This window comes from Balaenoptera borealis (genome assembly GCF_965194805.1).
Source record: "Balaenoptera borealis genome assembly, chromosome: 21".
NCBI classification, from domain to species: Eukaryota; Metazoa; Chordata; class Mammalia; order Artiodactyla; family Balaenopteridae; genus Balaenoptera; species Balaenoptera borealis.
In genome coordinates, this window is record NC_138880.1 from 26,752,268 (window position 1) to 26,779,190 (window position 26,923).

At 48.0% G+C, this 26,923-nt stretch overlaps 1 protein-coding gene across 12 annotated transcripts in view; it reads left to right on the plus strand.

Moving 5' to 3' along the window:
• DLGAP2 (DLG associated protein 2) overlaps positions 1-26,923 on the plus strand; it is a 729,374-nt gene that overhangs the window by 655,940 nt on the left and 46,511 nt on the right. For all 12 annotated transcript variants that reach the window (XM_082375176.1, XM_082375174.1, XM_082375178.1 and 9 more), the window contains 2 exons: positions 16,499-16,646; positions 21,366-21,585. In XM_082375176.1, the coding sequence (XP_082231302.1) occupies positions 16,499-16,646; positions 21,366-21,585 (368 nt within the window). The remainder of the gene's footprint in view (positions 1-16,498; positions 16,647-21,365; positions 21,586-26,923) is intronic.

The following is a 26,923-nucleotide window of genomic DNA, read 5'->3' on the forward strand; positions in this document are numbered from 1 at the left end:
CTGCACACACCAGCTGACGTGGAATTTATTTATTTGATGTGGTCTCCATTACCAGACTTCCCCCTAAGTCTCCTGAGAGCACACAACATGTCTGCGTTATCCTGACACAGAGTAGATGCTTAATAATATTTGATGGATGGAATTGCTTATAAGGAAGTTTTAGCTGGGGCCAATTATGTGTGGTTATTAGAGGTAATTTCTACTGTAACTTTGTGTCCCACTCATCTCCTTTGTGAGGCTAATAATTCTCTTAAAAAATTGTTCCTGAAGGTCATACAGAGCCACTGAAGATTTCAAGGAGGCTAGCAGATTTCTATTCTAGAGAGATCGGTCTGTCTGGGTGGACACAATTAGGTGTCTATCAGGAAATCCATATGACTTGTCAGGGGCTGCCTTAGTGAAGGCAGTGGGGGTGGAGAAAATGTGTGGGGAGGTACGCATGTTAGGGACAGAGCCAGACACAGGACCAGGCACAGGTGAACCCCCAAGGCTGCGACTTGGGCGGGGCTGGGGGTGTGATTCAGTGAGAGGGGGAGGCCGGCAAGAGGAGCAGACATCGGGAAGGTGCTGAGTCCAGCCTGGACACATTGAGTCTACAATGGCAGAGAGGAGTGGCCCCCGCAGTCCTGGTGACCAGGTGAGAGACCCGACCTCCCAGACCCGGTGCTGCCTACCTACCGACTGCCCACTCTCTCTGCCTTCTGGGCCTGGTGGAGGGGTGGGCACTGTGGGGACATGTCAGAAAGACACAGACTAACCTGAAGGAGCCCCAGTGGCCAAAACTAGGACAGTTTGAGCCACAGAAGAAATAATAAAAGTATTGGATTGTCATCCACAAAAGAAGCGCCCATGAGTCCATACTGATATTTGCAAAGCACTGAATAAATAAATGATGGGGAAGCAGGATAGTGCTTTCTTGCAGTAGAATTTTTAACATAGGAGGATTGGGGGAAAGAAAATCACATCTGGGCCAGTGCCGCCATGCTAAATGATGCAGCAAGAGTGACCGATGGGTGAGCGAAGGCTCATGTCTGCTTGGCCTCAAAATATCTGCCTACAAGACGTGTATTAGTTATCAAGGGAACAATAGAAATGTCACAGTGGAGAACCAGAAGGACCCTGCCCCACCTAACCAGGTAATTAGGGTTGACATCGACCCTCTGTGATGCAAATACATCATACACCCTGGATATGGTGCACAGAGAAGCACATCACTTCCGAGGGGTTCTCACCAGAGATGCATCACCTCCACCTGATGATGGAAAAAGTCCACAACCCAAGTGAGGGGATAGTTACGTAATAAGTGACGAACACTCTTCCAAAGCATCCGTCATGACAGACAAGGGCGGACGGGGGAATCGTCACAGGTTGGAGGAGATTCAGGACCCAGGACGACCAAACGCAGCCTGGATTCCTGGGATGGATACTGGACCATGAAAAGATCACTCGTGGGAAAACTGGTCAAATTCTAATAAGTTCCAATTTCCTGGTGTTTCTAATTATACTACAATTATGTAAGATGTGAACATTAAGGAGAGGTAGGGGAAGGGTGTATGGAAACATTCTGCAATATTCTTGGAACTTCTTGTGGGTTCAAAATTATTGCAAAACGTTGTTTGTAGTTAATGATATGCTGTGGCTGGTAAATGTCACTGAAATCGGGTCTTTCTTTAGCAATTCAGCCATCCGTTTACACATCACTGCTTGGAGGTCATGTCTGCTCCAGGATCTTTAGCTCCGAAGGTGAAAGGCTCAAGCAAACTGGAGAATGTGCTGACTGATAAAACCAAAGTGTCCAGGGCTGGAGACACCCTGAGGCCTGCATCCGCAGAGGTCCGGGCAGCAACACTTCAGGCTCACTCCTGCTTTGCTGTGTGTTTGCTGCATCCAGACTCTCCCAGGCCAGGGAGGGATGGCCATGGCCCATCCAGGCTGGCACTGCCCAGTCCAGTTCAGGGCGTTTGTTCATTTCCCGTCAAGCAGATACTGACCGAGCTCCTGTGAGGTTTCAGGCACCGCTTAGGTGCTTTAGAAACATAATGAACAAAACAGACAGAAATCCCAGGCCTCGTGGTTCTTAGTCTCCAACAGAGGAAGACACACCATTCACGTGATAACTAATCAGTAATAAATGAGTGAAGGGCATCACATGTTAGAGGCGGGAAGTGCCATGGGGAAAAATGATCTGAGTCTGGGGGTCTGGTAGGCCTGCGAGTGTGGGTATGTGGGTGGCTTGGGGAGGGGGTTGCAGATGAAGTGGCCTGGTCAGGGTGGGCTTCCCGGGAAGGTGACAGCCAGGCACAGGTGTTGGCGAGAGGGTGTCTGAGTTCCTGGCGGGGAGCAGGGCGTGCTGCAGAGTCACGGGAGAAGCAGGGTCCGGTGAGGCTGGAACAAGTCGCCAGGAGGGGAAAGGTCATCAGAGAGGCGATGGGTTGGGTGGGAAGGCAGGTTAGCGGGGCCCCGCCATCCACATGATCATAAATCCATTGCCGCGTTACTTTGGGGGACAGAGGGAGCCAGCGGTTTGAGCAGACAGGTGAAGTCATCTAATTCATGTCTTAACAGCCTTAAGGAGAAAAGTCACCCATGACCCTGATTAGAAGGGTCAGGCCGACTTTGTCCAGAGCCATCACGGTGGGTGTGGCCACCACTGCGATGGGTGTTCCAGGGGGAGAGGGACCAGGCTCAACTGTGAACGCACAAGGACAAGCAGGGGTTCCAGCCTGGGAGCAGGGTGGGGTCGCGGATGGAAAATCTCCAAGGGGAAACATCAGGGCTCAGGGATTCTGGCCAAACCCACCTTACAGGATTCTTGCTGCAGGCGGGCAGGTGATCAGACCTCACCTGGAGGAGAGTGGGGCACAGGGAACCCCATCGGAACCGGGGGTGAGCAGATATCAGGTGAGGAATTCTGGCTACTCCGACTTGGCAGGATTCTCCTTAAATTGGGCTCTTTGGGGGCAGAGTCAGGAGGCCGGGGCTCAGAGGGGCCCGACTGAAGCCTGTCAAGGAGACGTTCTTTGTCAGCGGGAATGCTGGCTCCAGGGTGGAAGTCGGCCTAGAGAAGCTGCAAGGGCAGAGGCAGGGAGACCAGTGATGCTGCAGTAACCAGCCTTCCTGATTCAGGTGATGGAGGCCACAGCAGGGCAGAAAAAGCCAGAGCAAGAAGCAGTCAGATTCTGGGTGTGAGGCAGCAGAATTTCGGAGAAAGTCACGGTCCTCGCGGTAACTGCACTGGATAATCCAGAAACGACAAGGGTACTGGACCCGTAGCAGAGCTTCCCAGGGCGGCCAGCTGTTTTTGCGGCTGGCCGATTTCACCCATCACTCACAAATTCTCTGGGTTTTCCATTTTCTTCAAAATTGCCATTATCTTGCTTCCTTTTGCCAACTGTATGATGGAGTCATTGAATGTGCACTCTATCTTTTCTTTGATCACCACGATCCAGAAGTATTTAGTTAGTGTTGATTATCATCGTTTGTGTGCAGTCTCTTCCCACCAAGAGCGTGAGCTCCATGCACTTGCAGGCGAGTTCTGTGTTTCACATCTGTGCCCAGCGTGGTGGCACCCAAGAGGTATAGTAGTTAAATACGTAGGTAACAAGTTAATCAACGGTAAGGTATTCATCCAGTGTACCAGTTAGCGTGTTAATGGAATTAACTCCTTACTGGACCGCCATTACCTATAAGCCATACAGGTCGGTTAGCCCGACCAGCAGTGCTCGTTTTGTCCCGTTTGGTAGGCTTCTTCTGAATGTGTATGTAGCAGGGACTCGGAAAGCTGGTCACTGGACCACACAGCACCTCGGACGGGCCCCGAGAGCGCCTTCCCTGAAGGCGCAGGTCTGTCTGACCCACACCCCCGATGTCCTGGCCGTTGGTAAAACCGTTGGGCCGGGCAACGACATCATTAAAAGCTTCACGTCACTGGTCTGGTGTCCTGTTTCCCGGCCCTCGGATGGGGCACCGAGCCCAGCTCAGGGCTGAACAGTCAATACGTCCTGTCGTGGTGGTTATTTGTCTAAGGGACCAGGCCTGGGAAAGGGTTAGGATACTTCTAAGCCAGGCTGCACGTTCCCTCATTGTTCTCCGGGCAGAAAACGCCAGTCGATACGCGACCGTTTAATATTTGATGAGCTCCAGGGCAATGATTACACTCAAGTCTCCTCCACGAGAAGAGTTCCCGACCCTGCCTCCCCGCCCTACAAGGACCTCAGGGCCCCATTTCTGCATCCCATCCCCACCTGCCCTGTGTCAGGGATTCCACAGTCACACGTCACCATTCTCAGCGCTCAGAGCAAAGTTGGCACAGGGGTGCCCGAGATGTTTAAACAACGACCACACCGGTGACCAGACGCTCCGGACTCTGACCGGAGGTGGTCAGCATCTGCGTGGATTCAGGCTTTCTCTCCAGGAAGCAGGGCGGAGTGAGCTGTGCCCTGGGGGCCCTGCTCTAAGTGCACGGCGCTTGCCCGTCGCGCAGATACAAACCTTGTCTCCCAGCACCGGCGGAGAGACTTTTCAAGAGTGTGTTTATTATTGTTTGTGGATGAAATGGATAAACATCCAGATTCTCTGCAAGGTCCCTCAGTGGGGTCCCCTCTTCTTCTGTCCAAGTAGACCTGCGTTTCTCAAAGTGTGGGCTGGTCCATAGACCACCTGACATAGAATCACCTAGAATGTTTATTAAAATTCGGATTTGGGGCTGACCCCACCCTCTAAGTCCATCTAGGGAATGTGACCTAGGAATCTACATTATTGGCAAGCCCCCAGGGGACTGTGATACAGGTTAGCACTTGTGAAACCATTAAATGGATGTTTTCCTGCTGCCCCGACACTAGCCTTTAATATAAACTGGCAACTGTCAGAAATTTTAATAAAGAAGAAAGCTCTGTACTTGCTTAAAAAACAATCTCAAACATAGAAGGTGTGGATGTAAATAGGCATGAAAGGATCTCAGGCCAGAGGAAAGTTCCCCTGCGATGGTCTCGAGAATAGTCGCCGAGTGGAGCCCTTGCCCAGCACCGCCGGAGGGAGGTCTGACCCTCTGTACGGGGCTCGTGGTGTGACGAGATACATGCTGCGGTCGCCTCTGTCTTTGAAGCCCTAGTGAGAGGAGTGGGGTGGAGGTCATGGCTTGGCAGCAAGCTTCTCTGAATCTTTGCCGCGGCCTGAGTCACTGAACCGTCTGCACGACCCTGAAGTGCCTGGGGCTGGGCTGGTCATTGTCAAAGGGAGAAAGTCTGGGTCAAGCACGTTAGCGATGCACTCAGCCTCACACTGTGAGGGTGGACAGAGGGAAATTCAGACCCCGGACCCAGGTCCCCTGGCTGCAGACCTCTGCTCTTCTCGGCCCGCAGCCCCTCCCTCTTTGCAGGGGTTGGTTGGGGGGCGCATGTTAAGGTGAAGCTGAAAGCCCTCCTTTTGCGTTTGTCTCCGTTCACGTGGATGGTGAGGTGCAGGTCCTTTCAGAGGAGGTTTATCACAACCCGGAGAAGGAAGGCCATTTCCATATTCCCCTGAGGTCTTTTTGTTCACAGCTCAGAAAACGGATGACGGCAAGAATTTCTCCTGATTGCACCAATCGGACCGTCTAGTGAGACCAGCTTGTACTTTTTCCATTAGCTTTACAAACTTTCCCCATCCTTGTTTGCCTAAGATGCCACTTCAGGGTAGGATTTTTCCATTTAGCAATCTGAGACCTTGCGCTCTGCTCATTTCAGCGACCACCCCCAGCCCCGTGACTTTAAAGTTCTCTCATCTAAGGGAGGAAACAAAGCATGAGGCCCTGTGCTGGCTCTGAGGCCCTGGGTCAGTGATGGCGCCAGAACCAAAGCTGGCAGCTCTCTGCTCTGGAGAGAAACCATTGCACGGTTTTGTATTCTTCTGAACTATGATTTTATCACAGAGTTGTAATAATGCATTGCAAATGTTTTAAAATATATGTATAATACTAAAGTAACACGTGCAGGCTTTGGAGGTAGCGATCTTTGTGCAGAATGTGTAGCGCCTGCTCTGGGACCTTTGGGCCCTGGGTCCCCTCTCAGGAAGGATCCCCTTGCCTTCATGAAGCAAGTGGGTTGGCATCCCTTCCCCAGAGAATCATAGACAGCTTGAAAGGAGATGAGGACAATGAAAGCGCTTTGTGGTCACCTGTGCGGCCTTGGGGCCTCCTCTCCCCTCCCGGTGACGCCCAGGGCCCGTGAACACACCGTGAACTGGCGAGTGGGGCCTCAGCTTCCTTTGGAAAATTCCTCCCAAACCATCATTGTGAACACACATTTCACTTCAATTGACAAGTGACAGAAAACTAAATATTGTCCTTTTCTTATCTGATTCCTAACAGCTTTACTAAGATATAGTTTATAGATCATGCAATTCATCCACTTGGCGTATACAATTCAGTGGCTTGTAGTATATTCACAGAGGTCCTTGTGATCAATGTCAGGACACGTCTTCATACTGAAGGAGCCCCACACCCACTGGCAGTCACTCCTCAAATCCCTCCCCAACCACAGCCACCAATGTGCTTTCTGTCTCCACGGGTTTGCCAGTTGTGGATGTTTCATGGACGTGGAATCCTACAATACGTGCCCTATGTGTCCAGCTTCTTTCACTCAGCATGTTGTTAAGGTTCCTCCACTTTGTGGTGGGTGTCAGTTCTTCCTCTCTTTTTCTGGCTGAAAGATATTCCATCATGTGGCTACATCACCGTTTGTTTATCCATCCATCACTTGATGAACATTTAAGTTGTTTCCACTTTGGGGCTCTTATGAATAATTCTGCTGTGAACATTCTTGCACAGGTTTTTATGTGGACGCTTATCTTCATTCTCTCTTACCTGGGGGTGGAGCTGCAGGGTCATTTGGGAACATGAGATGTATCCTTTTGAGGAGCTTCCAGACTGTTTTTTTTTTGTTTGCTTGTTTTTTGTTTTTTAACATCTTTATTGGAGTATAATTCCTTTACAGTGGTGTGTTAGTTTCTGCTTTATAACAAAGTGAATCAGCTATACATACACATATATCCCCATATCTCCTCCTTCTTGCGTCTCCCTCCTACCCTCCCTATCCCACCCCTCTAGGTGGTCACAAAGCACTGAGCTGATCTCCCTGTGCTATGTGGCTGCTTCCCACTAGCTAGCTATTTTACATTTGGTAGTATATATAAGTCCATGCCACTCTCTCACTTCGTCCCAGCTTCCCCTTCCCCTTCCCCGTGTCCTCAAGTCCATGCTATACATCTGCATCTTTATTCCTGTCCTGCCCCTAGGTTCTTCAGAACCTTTTTTTTTTTTTTTTTTAGATTCCATATATATGTGTTAGCACACAGTATTTGTTTTTCTCTTTCTGACTTACTTCACTCTGTATGACAGTCTCTAGGTCCATCCACCTCACTACACATAACTCAATTTCGTTTCTTTTTATGGCTGAGTAATATTCCATTGTATATATGTGCCACATCTTCTTTATCCATTCATCTGTTGATGGACTCTTAGGTTGCTTCCATGTCCTGGCTATTGTAAATAGTGCTCCCAGACTGTTTTTAAACTGGCTGAACCTCATCTACTTAATAATGTAAATTTTCAATGTATTCTACACTATATTGTGCTGTATGTATAAATATAAATATATTTGTATAAAATGTATCCCTCATTTTAACTTTTTAATTTTCTTATTTATATCCATTTATGCTTTCATCTTTGAAGGCTTACAGGCACATCATTTTGTAGCAAGAGCAGATTTTTTCATGAACCTTGATACATTTACATCCATTGGTGCTGATAGAGTGTCATAACATGGAAGATAAGTAATTGGAGCTTTTCCTTAATACTCATCGTTCTTTCTGATTTTTTAATCTCTCTGCTTTCCTTACAGTGGACTCTAGTTCATAATCCTTTGAGCAATAGTACCACCTTTTCCTTAAAATACATTTCATAAGTTGAACTATAAAGCAATTTGAATGGAGAAGAAGAGGATTTTTCGAAAGACGTTGGGTCTCTTTAAATATATCCTTCGGAAAATCGAATTCTATTAAAATTTATGTGCCGCCCAGCAAGCTCCTTGAGAACAAGGGCGAGTATTCAATCATCTTGTTTCTGTCCTTGGTGCCCAATAAATGTGTGTTAGATAAATGACTCATTTTGCTGGGTAAACATATTTGGGGAGAGCATTTTAACACCAAAAAACATCTCCTAAGAGGGGTTGTTCTGCTGTGGTCCTTACTGATGATGTTGGTCTGCAGGCCTCTGGGTTCCTCTCTGTTTATACGGACTCTGCGTACACAGTTCACTAATATTGACCTCTATTTTGTGTCTCTTTGGAAAAATAAATTATAGTGAAAGATGCTAGCAAATTGAATTTCAAAGAATAAACCTCAGAAATGCTGAATGTCAAAGGTTTAAATGGATACCCTCTATTCTGGTTACACTCAGCAATTTCTAATACAAATATGGGTAGTAAGGCAAGTTTTGTGATATGTGACTTAGAGGGTCTTGGGATCAACAGTGTTTTCAGTAAAATGGACCCGAGGAGCCTTTCGGTGGAGCCAGAGGGACCCTGGGGGACGCTGTTCTCTGTAAAAATCCAGGTGTGGCTTCAGCTGCCACTTGGAATACTCGGCATCCAGGAAACACAGTTTCATCGTCACACAGAGGGCTTAGAGGGTCATAAACTCAACAGCGGGCTCTTTAAATAAGCAGAAAGGACATGTATGAGAAAATAAGGGAGGATCTCCAGCAGGGAAAGAGCCTCGCTCGGAACTGCCGTAGTGAAGCCAGTGCCTGCCAGCCCCATTGTGCAAACACCTCTCGGTTTGACACCCCCGGGCCGAACCCCGGCCACATGACCTTGTAAACGCGATCCCGCCGTTAGCGTGGACTCTGCTTTGTGATCCTGGCTTTCACCCAGGTCTGGGGGAAGGCATCTCATCAGAGGAGCGTAGGTCATGTACCCTTCCCCCGGCTCCAGGGGAGTCTGAGAAAGGAACGTGTGTAGTCCTGCAGGAGAAGCCCACCTCTGCCCGTCGCAGTGGCGAATTCTCTGAACAAACAACAACAAAAGGACTGAGACGTCTGTGAGCCAAACAGATGACAGAGACCATCACCACATAATGTAAAACTAAAACGCCCCAGGTAGGAGCTCCGGAGAACTAACTCTGCTACAGAAAGCAGCCATACACTCTGGAGTGTGTTAAGTATGTGCTAGATATCTGTCTGAGACATTTATCTGTGAATTCACTGTGTATGTATGAGATGTGCATGTATACATGTAGCATGTACATATGTAATTAGACCAACACAAATGGAGAGAGAAATTGTGATGGAAACTGCAATGTTGCTAAGCTGTTAATTCTCCGCAGACTGAGGTATCATTTCAATGCAACCTCAGTCAAAGCTGATGCAATTCAAAGCAGCCTCACTTTTTAGAGAAACGGACAGGAAGATTCTAAAATGTGTGTGAAAATGCAAAGGACCTTAGGAGAGCCAAAACAATCTTGACAAAGTTGGACAACTGACACTATCTGATTTTTTCCAGCCCTAGAACCAGCTGTCTCTTCAAGGATCCCTGTTGCCTTTCAGGAGAATGGTGCTTAGAAACCAAGATCTGGGCACTGGATGTGCTCACTGCTAGTTTCCTTAGCAGGCAGAGCTGGTATACACGCTTATATCTACAATTATTTACTTTGTCTACCCATCTGCATCTGTATCAAGCTGAACATGAATTCATACCGATGTCTCTGACTATAATCTAATGCAACATCGTTCATTCTAGCTTTTCTCCCTCCCCTTGCTTATCTGTACAAGATAGGTTTAAATTTCCATTGAGACTTCCTCTTTGAACCAATTTAGAAGACTGGTGTTGTTTTGTTTTGTCTTTGTTTTTGTTTTTTCTAGTTGAAACACTCGCTTTATTGTCGACAGATTGAAATTTATTGTACTAGGGTGCTGAAATACTGAGGTGCTAGTCAACAGCATTGTTAGCATGTGTCAGACCCTACTGACTAATTCACACAAAGATTTTATTTTATCTTTTGCCACTTTGTCCAAGACAGTAGTGATAGCTTTAGTTGATAGATAGCAGGCATGTGAGTATAGCAGGAGATCCAGCTCCTTGGTCTGTTTTATTCGTATATTAAAAAAAAGTTTGGGGCTTCCCTGGTGGCACAGTGGTTGAGAATCTGCCTGCCAATGCAGGGCACACGGGTTCGAGCCCTGGTCTGGGAAGATCCCACATGCCGCGGAGCGACTAGGCCCGTGAGCCACAATTACTGAGCCCGCGCGTCTGGAGCCTGTGCTCCGCAACAAGAGAGGCCGCGATAGTGAAAGGCCCGCGCACGGCGATGAAGAGTGGCCCCCGCTTGCCGCAACTAGAGAAAGCCCTCGCACAGAAACGAAGACCCAACACAGCCATAAATAAATTAATTACTTAATTAAAAAAAAAAAAAAAGTTTGGAAAGTTGATAAAGGCATTTCATTAATTAATCCTTAAAACAACTGAAACCAAATTCATGCCAAAGTTCCTGCTTGACACGTGTTCCTCAAAAGATATTATCTCTTTCAACATATACAAAGCCAAGAAAGGCATAGTTAAGGGAAGGAATATTACCTACATAGTATTATATATCAGCTTTTCAGCATGACAGAGAAAAGGCAGAGCTCCTTCATTTAGAAACTGGGTCTCTTCTTCACATACTCTGCCAAAATACATAGTCTGACCAAAAGATGTAGGAGTCTTGATAATCTGCTCGTCTTTTAATCCTCGCTAATAAAGATGAACAAATACTCATCACATGGACGTCAACGAGTCTAAGCAGATGGACCACACAGGTCCCTTTTCAGAACCTGTTTTCATATCTGAATTGAGTCACTGCAGACCTAACTTTCAAATATTTGGGGATTTTCCAGAAATCTTTCTGTTATTAATTTCTAGTTTAATTTATTCTGGTCCAAGAACATACTTTGTACGATTTCTATTCTTTCAAAGTTGCTAAGGTTTGTTTTATAATATAGTCTATTTTTCTGAATGCCCAATGGGCACTCACTTGAGAAGAATAGGGATGGAGACCATCTGCCCTTAAGACAGAGAGCTATTGGTGTCAGAATAGACCTGGATTTCTCACCCTCAGCACTAGTGATATCTGGGGCCAGACGACTCTTTTCAGTTGACGACTATCTGTGCACGATAGAGTTTTGGTAGCATCTCTGCGTCTGCCCAGCACCCACCCCCAAGTTGTGACAACAAAATATCTCCAGGCATTTGCAATTGTCCCGCGGGAGGTGAAATCTCTCAGGACAAGGAAAACTCAAAAGGACAGAGTATATCAATGTGACAGAAGAGTGAATCTAACCATCACAATTTAAAACTTCTGCTCACCAAGAGACTCCAAAAAGAAGGGGACAAGGCAAGCCACAAAGTGAAGGAAAATATTTGAAATGCCTATCTGACAAAGGATTTGAATACAGAATACATAAAGAACTCCCACAAAACAAAACTATGAAGACAAATAACCCGATTAAAAATGGGGGGAAAAAGTTGAAAAGTCACTTCACAAAAGAAGATGTACAAATAACCAATCATCACATCATTAGTCATCCAGGAAATGAGGAGTAAACGTTAACGAGACACCACTTCACTTTCAGTACAATGGCTCAGCTTGAGAAGAATGACAACCGAGAATGCTGATGAGAGTGTGGGTGAGGGTTACAGAAAAGAAACTGTCAGAATTCATTGAGTCCTGAATGTGGGCTCTGCCCATTTCACATTATCAATTTGTCTCAATTTATAACAATGTAGTGGTGTTTATTTTTCTGTTCCTTGATTTCTATTTTAGAAAAAATTATGTTCTTTTGATGACTTCACCTAGGTTTTTTCTTTTCAAAAAAATCAAACAGTTGAAATGTTTGGTTCGGACAAAATCTGACCCGGAAAAATGGGGGCCCCATCTGAGCAGCCCCTCTGTCAGCTCCCCCAGGTGTGTCCTAAGACGTTTCTACCAAACTCCCAGACATTGTGCATTAGGAACACCTGCGCTCCCGTCTGCGTCCCCGACACCGTAACCCTGAACATACCTCCATTGTAGCACCGCCAGATGTAAGAAAGACAAACAGTGAAATTTGAGTTTCAGGTAAACAGTGCATTTTTTTAGTATAAGGATGTCCCATTTGGGACACGTTTGGAACATACTGATATTAAGAGTTACTTGCTGTTCCTCTGAACTTCAAACTCAACCGGGTGCCCTACGTTTTGATCTGGCAGTTATTCCTCCATCTTTGCTGTCTTCCGTGCCTGACGCTTTTCCTGGCACCCGCTCGAGGAAATCCGCAGAATTTACTGGAAAGGTACAAAGGCTTTTCCCCGCAGGGGGTGCTGGCCAGTAAAATAATACACGTGAGGAGCAGAGGAGCAGAATCGTAGTAGCAGGTCCAGACAGTCGAGCGAGGCACGAGGGGAAAGTGCAGGACGCAAGGGCAGCCTCGGCAGAGTGTAGAAAGTTCACGGACTCCGGGCTGCAGGCAGCTCCTCCCTAACGAGCCCCGGACGCCGGCCACCTCCTCTCCGGATGCGTTTCCAGCCACGTGACGTGAGCCATTCCTCCGTGAGACGCCCCCCCCCAGCCTTCAAGTCACATGCAGGTACCTGATTCTGAGCCTGTTTCCTGCCCCATTTCAGAAGCCTCCATAGAGGTGGGAAGGTCTCAGCTGTCCCCAGGCCCCGAGTGCCAGGTCCTCCAGTGTCACTTTTAGGGTCTGAGCGCTTGCGTTGTCACCAACAGACACCCCGGCCCAGCATGGTGTAATTAGGGCACAAGCACACCTTCATCTCCTGCGACTGCAATTAAAGCTTAAAGGACCCTTTTAGTCTAAATACGGAAATAATCTGGAAAAAAACATTTTCTGAAATCACTTAATTGCAAGTTTATGTGACATGTGTGCTGAAAGACATTAGAATAATTTCCATTTTGTCGGAGGAATAGCACACACACACCTATATCTCACACACACACACACACACACTTTCTCACACCGCTATCTGTAATGATGTTTAGAATGTTCCATTCTAATGGAGTTCCAGTCTAATGCAGTGACGACAGTGGTCATATATGCACGCCATTCCGGTCAGATTCCATTTATAAAAATGTGAAGTTGCCCTCCATATCTAGAATAAACACATTTAGTTTGAAAAAAATGTTTTCTTACATTTCTCCTTCATACAACCTACTTAGAGTCTTGACTGTTTTTCTAAGGTGACAAAAATAAAGAGAATTGTTTATTTTGTCTAAATATTCAAGCATATCCACGTGGATCTGAATAGCTGAATCCAGAGGCCTGGCATGTATTTTGTTACGTGAATTTGTTTTTACAATGATCCGAAGTCACAGAAGAGGTTTGTGAGCCTGTGATCCAGCGAACAACTCTGACAGTTTGCAGAGGGAAAGGAAGAAGTAGAAAACTAGGAAACCTCTTTTATACGACTCGTTTTCACTCTTACAGCTTTCCAAAATAGGTTTCCAATCTCATTTATGCATATATGACTGTCTAACGTGGGCATCATTTGAAAGGGAAAAAAACTGGAAAAAAAAAATGTTTCATGTTATTTTAGAAAACGTTCTATGGTTTCCTCTTAAGAATTTCTGAGCCACCAGAAAGTCTATACATGAAGATGTATTTCCATGCCTGACAACTGTGATGTCGAAGTAGGAGTTATTCTCATGAGGGAATGACTGAAGGGCTTAAAGGGAACTTCAAAGTGGTATCAACTCCCGAAGACGGATTTCTGAGAAAGAGCAGAACTCCATCGTCAGGAATTGAGGAAGAGGGACAGGCCCTGGGGTCCCGGCCCCGGTTCCAGTGGGTCACAGCAGCCCTGCCCCTCCACCGTCGACTCACCTCCCCGTCTCAGCTCCTGATCCGTCTCCGGGTCTGTGATTCGTGAGGATCGCTGGCCTTCCTGGGCAGTATTAGAAGATGCCAAGCTATTAAAATGTTTAAAGTTCTATTAACCCTAATGAGGCACAGTTGGGTTTTTTTTTTAAATTTATTTATGGCTGTGTTGAGTCTTCGTTTCTGTGCGAGGGCTTTCTCCAGTTGCAGCGAGCGGGGGCCACTCTTCATCGCGGTGCGCGGGCCTCTCACTGTCGCGGCCTCTCTTGTTGCGGAGCACAGGCTCCAGACGCGCAGGCTCAGTAGTTGTGGCTCACGGGCCCAGTTGCTCCGCGGCAGGTGGGATCTTCCAGTTGGGTTTTTTTAACTGTTTAAAATATTTGGTGATAGAGGACCAGACCTTTCTGGCCTTCTTCTCCTGTGACTCAGCAGCTGCGATCTTGGGGCTAAAAGCATGAGTTTCGGAGCCAGGCTGCCTGGCCCCGGAGTCTAGCTCTGCGTTCGCCCCGGGGGCACCTGGGCAAGGTGCGCCTCGGTCCGCCTGTTTGCACAATGAGGCCCTACCGTGTGGGGTTCCCGCGAGCGCTGAATGGGTTGGTACCGGGTCAGAAGCTTACAGGGATCCAGCATAACAGTGTATAGCAAACGTTAACTGTTGTGAGTCTGTAAAAGAAAACAACCTGATTAGCTTTCTATAGTGGAAGCCCTTCTTTAAGAGGCTACGCTGTGTTGGAATAAGGAGATGGTTGGGAGTTTTTAAAATGTATTTGAAACGTAGAGTCACAAATACACGGAATTGTGTGTGGGTACCACCCAGACATGACCAAAGGGGCATTTGCTGTAGTTCTGAGTCACCCCCCGGCTCACGGCGCCAGGCTCTGGGCTGGAAACCTGGATACAGAGATCAAGAAGACATAGCCCTTCTCTTAAAGATTCTCAGAACTTTAATTTGAGAATGTTGAAACGGTGAAGAGAGGTGCTAATCAGCAGGGAAAGGTCTCCTATCGGAAGGAAGTAAGAGAAAAGTGCTAACAGGTAGAAATCGTAGTGTGAAGTCAGTGATTCAAGGAAACACAGAAGGAAGGAAAGGGGAACCCAGAAAGGTTTCATTTTTGCAAAAACAAACATGAGGCTGAGAGCCTGAGGGTCCGGGCAGCACACCTCCACACACACCACCGAGGCCGCGATGCTCAGGCCCCTGCAGGTGACCTTGGACTAAACATGGTGCAGGTGAGGCTGGCGAGGTCACGTCCAAGCTAGCCTGGGCCCCACGTGGTGGCCATGGGCGCTGTGGGTGGTCGCACGCCTGCCTGCTTCCAGCTGCGGGCCCACGGAGGCACAAAGGGACCCGTGGCCGTGCTGGTGCAGACCCCGGCCGGGAGCAGCGGGGGTGACGACGAGTTGGGCAGGGGCTTGCACCCTTTACGAGCCAAGGTCAGAGCTGGCTCCAAGCTCACTTCTCTCCCATTCCTTTTCCTTTCTTTTCTTTTTTTTTTCTTTGTTTTTTTGTTTTGAGTAGAGAGGAGGAAGGTAGGAGCTGGAATATGTTATACATCTGGTTTTAAAACAAAAATTATTTTTATAATAATTTATAATATAAATTGTATTCTATTAATATCTAAAAATGCATATTGCTAATTTTACCCAAAATAATGACTTTATAAGAAATGGGCTTTGCTTAATCAGAACTTTTCATTGAGCCCATTTTTTTCTCTTCTGCCCCATTTCTAAAGAAGTAAGGCACAGAGAAAGCAATTTACATCAAGAGTTTACTTTGAAAAACAAGGGAACATTCTTCGGCCATATATGGAGTCAGAATTAGCAACCTCATATTTAGACACATTTTTATACACAGGCCTGTGCGGTGATCCTATTTAATGTTCCCATTGTGATCTGCAATACGAAAGAAGAATAAACTCATTATTTGTGTCCACATTATTCCAGTTTGGGGTCAAATAAGAGGAATTCTTACTATATTGTGGAAAGTCTGTCACCAAAAGCTGAAAGGAGTTCAGTTAGTCAGAAACGTAAGCTAAGCCGAACCTTCTACATGCCAGACGCCCTCAAGGTTTTCCCATACTTTTAACATTTTGCAGAATAACAAGAAGGGATACCAGAGGAAATAGATTTTTAAAGCTGTTTGAGAGAAAATGATCCTTACGATAACAATATGGATTTGATTTTTCAGTCTGCTCTCTGCCTGTATTGCGTAATCTGCACAACTTCCCGTAAGTTAAAACTGAAGGCGAGCCTTTGATTTTTTTCTTTTATTTTTCTGAGTGTGTAAAGTTGCTAAAAGCTACCCTGATTTTTATGAGACTCTCATGGTTTTTTGACCCCAATTCACTCTGATGGTGTGTGAGTTACCTGTGCTTTCAGCACTTTTTTATTCTATGTGGAGTGATCCTATGTCACTCCCTGATCATAAAAAGTCAGGTTTCAAAGCAAGTTTGTAAATAGGCTCCCCTGTTGCTTCTGAGGAAATCGCATCTGTGCGAGTGTCTGTCAGGAATGTTTACATGAGGCAAAGGTGTCCACCACAGGACAAAGTTTGGTAACAGCCTCTGGGTGATGCTCACGGAAGCCTCTTCTCTTCTCTCCGTGTCTTTCCTGTAGCCAGAGCTACCTGCAAGCTGCCAGCGACGGGCCTGCCGGCCACAGCCTGGACCCCTCTGCCAACTACAGCTCCCCGAAATTCCGCTCCCGGAACCAGAGCTACATGCGGGCCGTCAGCACCCTCAGCCAGGCCAGCTGCGTCAGCCAGGTGGGCTCCCTCCTCCCTCCCACCCCGCCCTGAGTCAGCCCCAGCCAGGGCCGCAGGCCGTGAGCAGACGCGCATTCCGGCCTGGAGTCATCCTGGCCTGATTGCGCCCCCGGGACTTTATAAGATTAATTGCGGGGGCAGGGGCTGCGTTTATGGCTCTGTCATTCTTTCTCCCGCCTGCTCTGAGCCGGGATGGCTGACTAGCTGGCCGTCTTGGCCTCCGTCCCCTCCGTCCCCTCCACGCTGATCAGCCTCCTTCCCTGTGTCACGCCCCCATGTGGAGGGTGTGGGTCCCACCCTGAGGGGACACACAGGGTCTCCCAGTGCCAGCTGCCCAAGTTTGCTGGTGTTTCTGGGGACAGACACCCTCTCAGCTCCAGGAAAGCCTGGAGCAAGGTCACACCCTCCCTTATTCTTTGAAGATGCCAGGTGGCAGGTGTGTCCAAACCTTCCCCTCGGCTTCTTACTGCTTGAGCGAGACGGAGGCCCCAGATGGAAGAGGGGGACCTGCCGGGGGGCCTCGCCGCGTCCCTACAGACCTTCTGCCTCTTCCCCACCGGACCCGGCCCTCCTCACCCCTCACATCCTAGTCGCCACTCCGTACACGCCGGTGCCTGGTCCTCAGTGTCCTATGACCCAATGTACGGCTAGTGCGATGGAATATTTTCAGTCTCGCCCTGGGATCCACAATGTGGCCATTGTCATGGGAGCGGGGCAGCTCTGGGGACGGGGCAGCTACACCCGCTCCCTGGGCGGGAAGACAAACCGGTCCCGAGGCCGAGGGCGCGAGTGAGGCTCTGAGCTGGTCCTCGCCCGTGTTGTCCCCGGGGCGGCATCTTTGCTGAGGCTCCGCCCGGCCGAATCTCCTGAGGTCACCGTCCCTAGACAGTCTCTGCGTTTACTTTGTTTCTGCTCATCCACCATTCGGAAATTTCTGACGATGCTCCCTTTTCCCAGGAGCCCGGGAAGCTCAGGGCTGCGGCGGATGTTTTGTTGCGCATCAGGACGGGTGCCAGGGCAGGGGGATGTCAGGAGACCCGCAGGGGCGGGGGGATGTCAGGAGACCCGCACGGGGGCAGGGGGGGGCACCCTGCATCCTCACTCACTGAAGGAAGGACGTTTGCCTTCCTCCGTGTCAGGTCCTGCCATCGTCTCTTCTCTCTCGTCTTTGAAAAGCTGTTTCAGTGTGATCGTAGCTTCTTTCTGTCATGCATCCTTTTTTTAAAAAATTATGGTAAAATATACATAGCATAAAATGTACCATCTTAACCACTTCTCAGTGTCCAGTTCAGTGGCATTAAGTACATTCACATTGTTGGGCAAACACCACCATCATGCAGAACTTTCTCGTCTTCCCAAACTGACACTGTCCCCACTAAACACTGACTCCCCTTTCCCCTTCCCCAGCCCCTGCCCCACCGTCTACGTTCTGTCTCTGTGGATCTGAGTCCTCCAGAGACCTCACATGAGTGACTCATACAGTATGTGTCCTTCTGTGTCTAGTTTATTTCACTTTCCCCCAGGTCCATCCATATGGTAGCCTGTGTCAGAATTTGCTTCCTTTTTAAGGTTAAATTATATTCCATTGTGTGAATGGACCGCATTGTGTTTGTCCATCAACAGACACTTGGGTTGCTTCCCCCTCTTGGCTACTGTGAGTAACACGGCTGTGAACACGGGTGTACAAGTGTCTGTTCACGTCCCTGCTTTCAGTTCTTGTGCACGTATACCCAGAAGTGGCATTGCTGCATCAGACAGGAGTTCTAGTTTTAACCTTCTGAGGAAACTCTATATGGTTTGTCACAGTGCCTGCCCCATTTTTCACCCCTGGCAGCTGTGCGCACGGTCCCAGGGCCCCCATACCCTCACTGTCATGCTTGCTCTGGAATTGTCATCCATCCTGACGCCCGAGGAGCCCGCCCCCAGCTGTATGTCGACCTCTCTGCTACCAACGGGACAGTCACCTTTCTCACCGTCTTCCCAATTTTCTCTTCTTTGCTTTCTCGGTGCCCACATTCTCCAGAAGCACTTTAAGTGCTTTTCTGCGTTTATAGTTCACAAAAGAAATCGGTTGCTTCAGCCCACACTGGTTATTTACCGCACTGGCTTAACGTCCTCCTGGGACATCTCCAGTGGACCTGAGCCTGTGGTTTGAGTTGCCAAGCAAAACACCCACTTTTCCAAATCTCCCTCAAGCTAGTGAACAAATCAGCTCTCAGAGAACAGGTCATTTCAGTTCCTGTCTAGACCAGTTTGAGATCCTTCTCAACTACTTGTTTGGGTGAAAAAAAAAGTCCCCTTCATTTCTAGAACCTCACTGATCAGTTTTGTAGCTGGAAGCACTGTCCGAATGGTCCTCACGGAAACGTCCATCACTCGTTTGTGAAGTGCACGTGCAAGCTCGATAGTGTCTCTTCCCGATGGAGAAGCTCCTGGGCGCAGGCGGGTTTGCAGAAAGGGAGGGATCCACCGAAATCCTGCGTCCTGGAGCTGGTGGACGCCGGCACCATCACTCGGTTTCTAGCTTTTTCAGGTTGTCTAACGTGGATCTTTGACGTAAATGACATAAAACAATCTGAGACTTTTTGATATAATTCCACATAAGGGAAAACTTGGATTGAAAGGAATTTGTACTCCAGAAAATGTCATATTTCAAACCACTTGCGAGTGTTTCAGATGCGTTTTCCTCACTAGGCACCCAAGGCGATCATGGTGGGGTGTCGTCATCTGTCTTTGCCCTGAATTTGTGTGTCTCTTTCCAACGTCAGACACCCTCAAACTATTCGGATGATGCAGTCGCCCAGTAATTTTTCTCTGGTCTTTTCTGACTGAACAATCTGAAGATTCTCTTTCTTACCCTGGGCTTCGGGCCAGCAGTCCCGCCTTTAAATCCCCCTCAGCACCTTCCTCCACGGGCTGTTCTCACTGGGATTTGTCCCGTGAAAGGAAAGGAGCCATTATTCTAGCTCCTGAATAATCTCAGGTCGAAGCAGGGGAGTCAGGTAAAGCATCTCAGGTAGAAGCAGGGGATTCAGGTAAAGCATCTCAGGTAGAAGCCGGGACCCATACCCAAGTCTGCAATTAGAGGTGGGCAGAAGGTGTCTTCCCTATTGAAGGGGAAATCTGATTCTTTTACCTGCTTTTACTCTGTGAACAATTAGAGAAAAGGGATTAATTTGGTGTTTAAAACAATACTTTTTTATTTACCTGTCAACATAACCGGGGGTGTTCAGGAAGTTGTGGGTGACATTTCAAGCAGTGGAATGAGTGACTGTCGGACGTGCTGGGCTGAGACAGTGACCAGGTCGTGGCAGCTGTAAGGATGCGGCGGGGAGGAGTGAGTGGGTGCTGCGGAGCAGAGGGGGTCAGAGGGCAGAGTCTCCTGCGCAGGGAGACCAGCCCAGGTTCCCGGGCCCCTCCGTGAGCCCCGTCTGTGGCCTCTGCCTGAGCCCTGATTCCACTCCCACCCTCCCATGCCCCCCAGAGCCTCAGCCCTCCCGTGTCAGGGTCACCGCAGGCATCCCCACACACGCTTCCATGTTAACATGTGCCCCCCCGGGGGGTGGGCCCTAAATACAGGAGCAGTGAGGGCGGGGCCGTTCATCCAAGTCCCCTCCAACCACGGGGCAAACACCAGCCCCCCCGGCCCACCCCTGCCTCTGCCCACAAGCCCTGGGCCTGGGAGCAGCTGCACGTCACCTGCCCAGCTGGGGCTTTTTGTTCTTAAAATTCCCATCCCTCCCGCACCCCGTGCTCTTTAACCTTGCCTTAGTGCTCTATGTCACTTGATTGGGTTTCCATTTAAAACCTCTAGACTTGGCTCCTGGGAAACACACGAGCGTTACCACCTAGAAACCTCAGAAGGCATGTCCCGCCATCAACTGCACACACGGAGGCCCTCAGCTCACCCGACGGTCAGGCCCCTGCGTGCACATCTCCTACGACCCCTGCACTAGCCAAAGCCTGATCACTTCTTTTTTAAATACAGTTGGAACATTTAGGTTCCCACGGTGACTCTCTACTTGGAAATTAAATCTCAGGCATGAAAATCATGTCTTTACCTGTGGAACCATCAAACAAAGCGCAGGCACTACCACCCCAGACTGAAGGAGGGAAACAGCGTCGCCGGAGTTTAGGTGATACCCATGCTGGGTGCACACGGCAGTACCGTCCCGGACACGGGCCTGTGCTGCTCTCCTGGGACAAGGACGTGAGCGCGTTGCCGCGCTGGGCGCTAGTTTCCAGGACGCTGAGCGGACGCAGAGTGAGATCAGCTCGAGCCGTTTCCATGAGTCTCGCGGGTACAGCCTCCACGCCTGGGGTTGTCTGAGCTGTAAACAGCCCAGGACGCGAAGGCATCACCTGGAAACGGAGGAAGAGGGAAGACTAATATTCTGAACAGCGTGCGAAACTCTTAAGCTCCCCGTCTCTCTTGCACTGGTAATAACTGCCAGCCATCCTTTAAAGTTCTGCCTCGGGGTCCACAGGCTTTCAAGGACATCTTGGGAGTGGGCGGTTTTCCTTAGTGTTTTGTAAGAAATAACACAATAAGCTGTTTCCCAAGCGTAACGATTCCCAATGCTGATTTCAAATTAATTATGCTGAAAATGGAAGACGGTAAGTGAAGGTGGGGGTGACCTGTGCTCTCTTTTCTTTTGCGACGTGGCCGTGATGACCTTGGCTGGGTCTCGCCATCACCCGGGCTGTTGGTCGTTCCAGATGAGCGAGGCGGACATCAATGGGCAGCTCGAGTCGGTGTGCGAATCCGTCTTCAGTGAAGTGGAATCTCAGGCCATGGACGCCCTGGACCTCCCGGGAGGCTTCCGCACACGGAGTCACAGTTACCTCCGAGCCATTCAAGCTGGTTACTCCCAAGACGATGAACGTATCCCCATGGTGATTCCCTCTGATGTCAGCTCAACCACCAGACCCACGGCAGGTAAGGGACGCCCTCTGACCTTCCGGGGGCACGTACAGGCGTGCGCCACCTCTGTCCTGCAAGGAGTGGGTGTAAGTTACCCTCCAAATGTTTGGACACCTCCCAGTTACACTTGTGACACGGTCCTGTTTGCAATGGTGTTTTGAAACATTTCTTTCATAGATAACCTTTCTTCTTCTTAGGATGAAATCTGTTGGTTGTCAAGGTACTTTACAATACTCATGTAGAGTCTTCATAAAGTTTTATATAGGAAAATTTGGAAGGTGATTGTGTTTCAAATACCAAAGTTGAACAGATTGCAGGAAAACCTCAGCTGACGTGCGATGACTCCTAGGGTCCTTCAGCGCGGGTCCAGCCTGAGTCTCTGTGGCCTGGTGAGCAGATCCATAACCACGATTCAGTGCCGCAGAGCAAATCGATTGTTAATGTAAATTCACTCATCTTCTCGGGGCTGTGCGGTTCAAGGTCACAGTTTCCTTCAGTTCTTAGGGAAAACCACATCCACCCCTTTGAAAATTTACCACCTAAACTAAGAATCACTGCACTATGGTTATTTATACAACACAGTGAATAAGCATGGCCTGGGGACACCCCTAAAACAGCCAGCATCAAAGTCGCCGAGCCACATAGAAAGGCCAAGCCGAGCAGCCCAGGCACAAGCAGCGATGCGAAGAGTGTGAGATCTGGACCTGCGGTCGTGTGGGGTAGCGGGGAACAGGGACAGTTCTGGGAAGGACTGGAGAGAAGCTGGCTCATGGGACAGCACTGGGGACCAGAGTGGGGGAGGGCCCGTGTCACCACGCCATGGGCGGAGCTGGGTATGTCTGAAGCCAAGACAATGAGCGCGACTTTGGGGCGACTGCGTGTAATTACAAGTTGCAGGCCTCAGGCCGCTGCCGTAAACCTCTGCTGTCCCACACAGCACCTGTAGGTGGAACACAAGGCGAACCAGATTCAAACCCACTCCGTCATCCCTCTAAGACCTTGGGCAGGTTAGCGTTTCAGATTCTCGGTTCTCCGTGGTGTCCAAGAGAAGTGGTAGCTCTGAGTAACTGATAGGTCAGCCTGAGGATTAGTGCCCAGAGCGCTGTGGGCCTCGGTGATCTTTTTATGTTGTCCTGTGGCCCAGGGTGGAGGTGGTGATGCCCTCCGACGGCTGAGCCCGGGGCCTTCCGAAGAAACGCCGGGGGTCACCGTGGGCGCTGTTCTGGAAGCCCGGCCCTGCGGGAGCCACGCGGGACTACAGGGGCGGCCGTCGGGGGCTTGTGGGCGGCGGGACTGCACCCCTTGGGGACCCTGTTGTCTGTGAAGTTGGGGACTGGCCCTCGTAGGGGTGGAAAAAAATGTGGAAAATGAGCAAACTTAGGGAAGTAACGAGCCTTACCGTCCTTGCAGTTTATAAAAACACAATTAAGAAAAAAAAAAAAAAACACAATTAAGGGGTAATTACTGATATAGTCACCAATATTCGCTGAGTGTCTCCTACGAGCAAGTGACAATTAAGTGCTCTCCTGGTCTTCAGAAATGCTTTGAAACAATAATTACCTAGTGGGAAATTACTTTATTGTTTATAGAGCTGTCATTCCAGGGAGACTAAAAGTAAAACAGGTTTCATAGAGATAATACAAGAACCAGTGTAGAACTCAGACTAAAATTCTAATTTATGTACATATCATTTTACCAAGTACATTTTTGTATTCCCAACATGTATGCACCAAAAAAAGCCCCAAAATGCTTCTCTTCAAAGTTTCTCCTGGATCTTGGCCTAGCTACGGAGTCACAGTTTCCTCCAGACTGTGGTAGAGCCAGAGAGCAGGCGTGCCTTCCAGAGTTAGGGAATGGTCTGGGAAATAAGAGGAGACATGGAAAACCTTAGGAGAAATATCGAGTTGCCTTGAAATAACTGAAATATCGAATTACAAGTTGCCTTTTTGAAGAAATGTAGGTGCAGATGAATCCTGAATTCCTCCCTTCCCCTGTTTTACTCTAAGCATTGTAAACTGAATATTTATATTTCGTTCCTAAATAGAATTGAGATGGCGTGCAACAGTAGTCTACTTAATAAGACTGTGAAAAATACCAAAGAAATGAGAAACCTCTGTCTGGAAAAACGTAGAAAAACAAAAGCATCCAACTGAGGAGGATGTAAATGCCCACTTTCTATTACAGCTGAACCTCCAGTTAGATTCAGAGTCTCCTGTCAGAGAGGCAAAAACAGGGTTTCAATGATTTTTTGTTAAAATACTGCTTGGAAGATCATATAACATTTAATAGCTATCCTTGGTTGACGTGTGCGTATGTGTGGAGAGGGAGAGAGATTATTTTGACACATTGATTTTCTTTTATACTTCTAAAATTAGCTTTTGAAAATAATTCCCCAAAAAAGTTATTTTCAAAGACATTCCCGGTGATTATTTTGAAGAATAAGATTTATTTAAATGTTTCTTTTTGAGCTTGAAACATGAAAGTTGGTGTTCTTTTGTTGTCTCACCTATATGAATGCAAATATGTTATATTAATATTCTTCTAATAATAATTAAATATCAACCATATGCATGAAAGGCTTTAGAATATGTATTAGGCATTCTATTTTCTTTTTTCATTTTTTTATACAGCAGGTTCTTATTAGTTATCTATTTTATACATATTAGTGTATATATGTCAATCCCAATCTCCCAATTCATCCCACCACCACCATCCCCCTGCCACTTTCCCCCCTTGGTGTCCATGTGTTTGTTCTCTACATCTGTGTCTCTATTTCTGCCTTGCAAACCGGTTCATCTGTACCATCTTTCTAGATTCCACATATATGCGTTAATATATGATATTTATTTTTCTGTTTCTGACTTAGTTCACTCTGTATGACAGACTCTAGGTCCATCCACGTCTCTACAAATGACCCAATTTCGTTCCTTTTTATGGCTGAGTAATATTCCATTGTATATATGTACCACAACTTCTTTATCCATTCGTCTGTCGATGGACATTTAGGTTGCTTCCATGACCTGGCTATTGCAAATCATGCTGCAATGAACATTGGGGGCTCGTGTGTCTTTTTGAATTACGGTTTTCTCTGGGTATATGCCCAGTAGTGGGATTGCTGGGTCATATGGTTGCTCTATTTTTAGTTTTTTAAGGAACCTCCATACTGTTCTCCATAGTGGCTGTATCAATTTACATTCCCACCAACAGTGAAAGAGGGTTCCCTTTTCTCCACACCCTCTCCAGCATTTGCTGTTTGTAGATTTTCTGATGCTAGGCATTCTATTTTCAACATTGCCAGGTTCATGCTGCTAGTAAATGTTTTGCTTGTTTGGGGGGCTTGAGTTCACCTGTTTTTCCCTCAACCCTTCAAGGCCGTGGTGATTCAGCTGAAACAGACGCTTGCAATCTAATCTCCAGGGAGCTGAAATAGGACCAGAATCCACCGCTCAGCCCTGGGACCTGCAACCGTGGGCGTATCTCCATCCCACTCTTTCTCTTGTTACGAAAAAACCCACTTGCTGATTAGGGTCCTCTCGCTAAATGAAGTGGCTTTGAACATATCTACTTTCATTTCACACATGGTTTCTTTCTCATCTGTGAAATGATTTATCAGATAGATTTACTTGTCTAAATATGCATTTCACCCGATTTTCCTAGGGAGAGAAGGTTATTGATATCATGGAGGAAAACTCTATAAAATTAGATTATACTGATTTTTCTCTGGGTCAAAAATTGTCTCAACATATGTCAGAACTGATTCCAGAAGTCATTACAAGGAAGGGAAAATCCATACAAAGCACGACAGAGGAAACAGCCATAAACCTTGTTTTATTTGGTTGTTTATGTTTCTATAGTACCTTGTCCCTGAAGCATACATCATGATTTCCAGTTCCCAAGACAGCCTCCACCGTGTGCAGTCTGGCACCTTCCTAAGCTCTGGCCACGTGACTCCAGCCTGTTCCCCCATGACGTCCCCTCCAACTCCCACCCTCCTTCCTTCCTCGAGCCAGGACCCTTGGGGATTCCGTGGGGCCATCACGATAGCAGGAGTGATCAGTCACTATAAGAAATGACTGCTTAACTTGTGGAGAAGTGAACCAGTCAGATTTAACATTTAACATCCTACACCCTGAATAATCAGTGATTCAATGAACGAATTCATGCTTGCATAAAGAAACGGATGGATGAATGAATCATTCAGCTAGATTTTAGGATCCTGCAGAGATACGAGCGCTGTGGGGCCGACCCCTCAGGCCTCCCTGGCAGCCCGCCCTATGCACCTGCGTCACCCTCTTTGCTGCTCACCCGGCCGTGCTCACCTGGAGCTCTGCTTAGCCCTCCAGCTGGTCCCCTAAGTGCCTTCTCACCCACCCTCCACCCAACTTTCTGAAAATTCAGCCTGGTCCAGCACTGCCCACCTGGTACCCCCATGGTTTCGTGGTTTCCATGAGCCGAGGCGACAGTGTCTGCAGCCAGTGTGTGACCTGAATGACCCGGCCCGGCCCCCAGCTGCCCTCTCACCCCCTCCCCTGGCACTCACCCCTCCTGACAGTCTCTCACTTCTGGGCTTTGGCATATCCTATTTGCTGAGACCAGAATTTGCTTTTTCGGAATTTTTTTTTTTTTTTTTTGCCTAATTCTTAGCTATGCTTTCAGAGTCAACCCTTCCCTCAGACCTCTCGTTCAGCTTTTTCTCTCGGATGTTTTTCTTTGGACGGTACCAACTCATGGTACCCACCGACTTCTTTATCAGATATTCAGTGTGACATGTGAGTGGATCACCTACAACTTAGCTGTGCAAGAAATAACACAGTAGTTTATTTTCTTTAAATCAGTTTAATACCAATTCTGAGTGTCCCACCCCTCCTGCCTGATACTCAGCCTTGGTCATTTTGGGGTGAACCCAGGGCATTACAAGGCCAGGACTCCCATGTGGCATCAAGGCATCTGGAGGCCCCCGTTCACGGACACCCGCTGCCCTAAGGTCTCCGTGTCCCTTTCCACATGGCCTCAGGGTTCTTGGGCCTCCACTGCATGGTCAGGACTCAGCTGCTCAGAGACCCACAGGTTCTCCTCCTGCCGCCATTCTCTGCAGACCTCTGTTCTCTGGCCTCTCCCCGCTGACCCCTGGGCAACCTCTATTGAGTCTAGGTTTTTACCAAAGCAAGGCGAGGTTAACCTGGAGTTACCTTCCCCCAACAAAATCTTTGCAGAGAGGAACCCCAGAGCTGCTTGCAATGGGAAGGATTGTGGGAAAAAACATACAAATAATATCCTGAAGTTTTATCCTGCAATGTAGGTCAAGTGCAGAGGTTTTCCCAGAATGGCAGCAACCCATGCCTGTTAATTACTC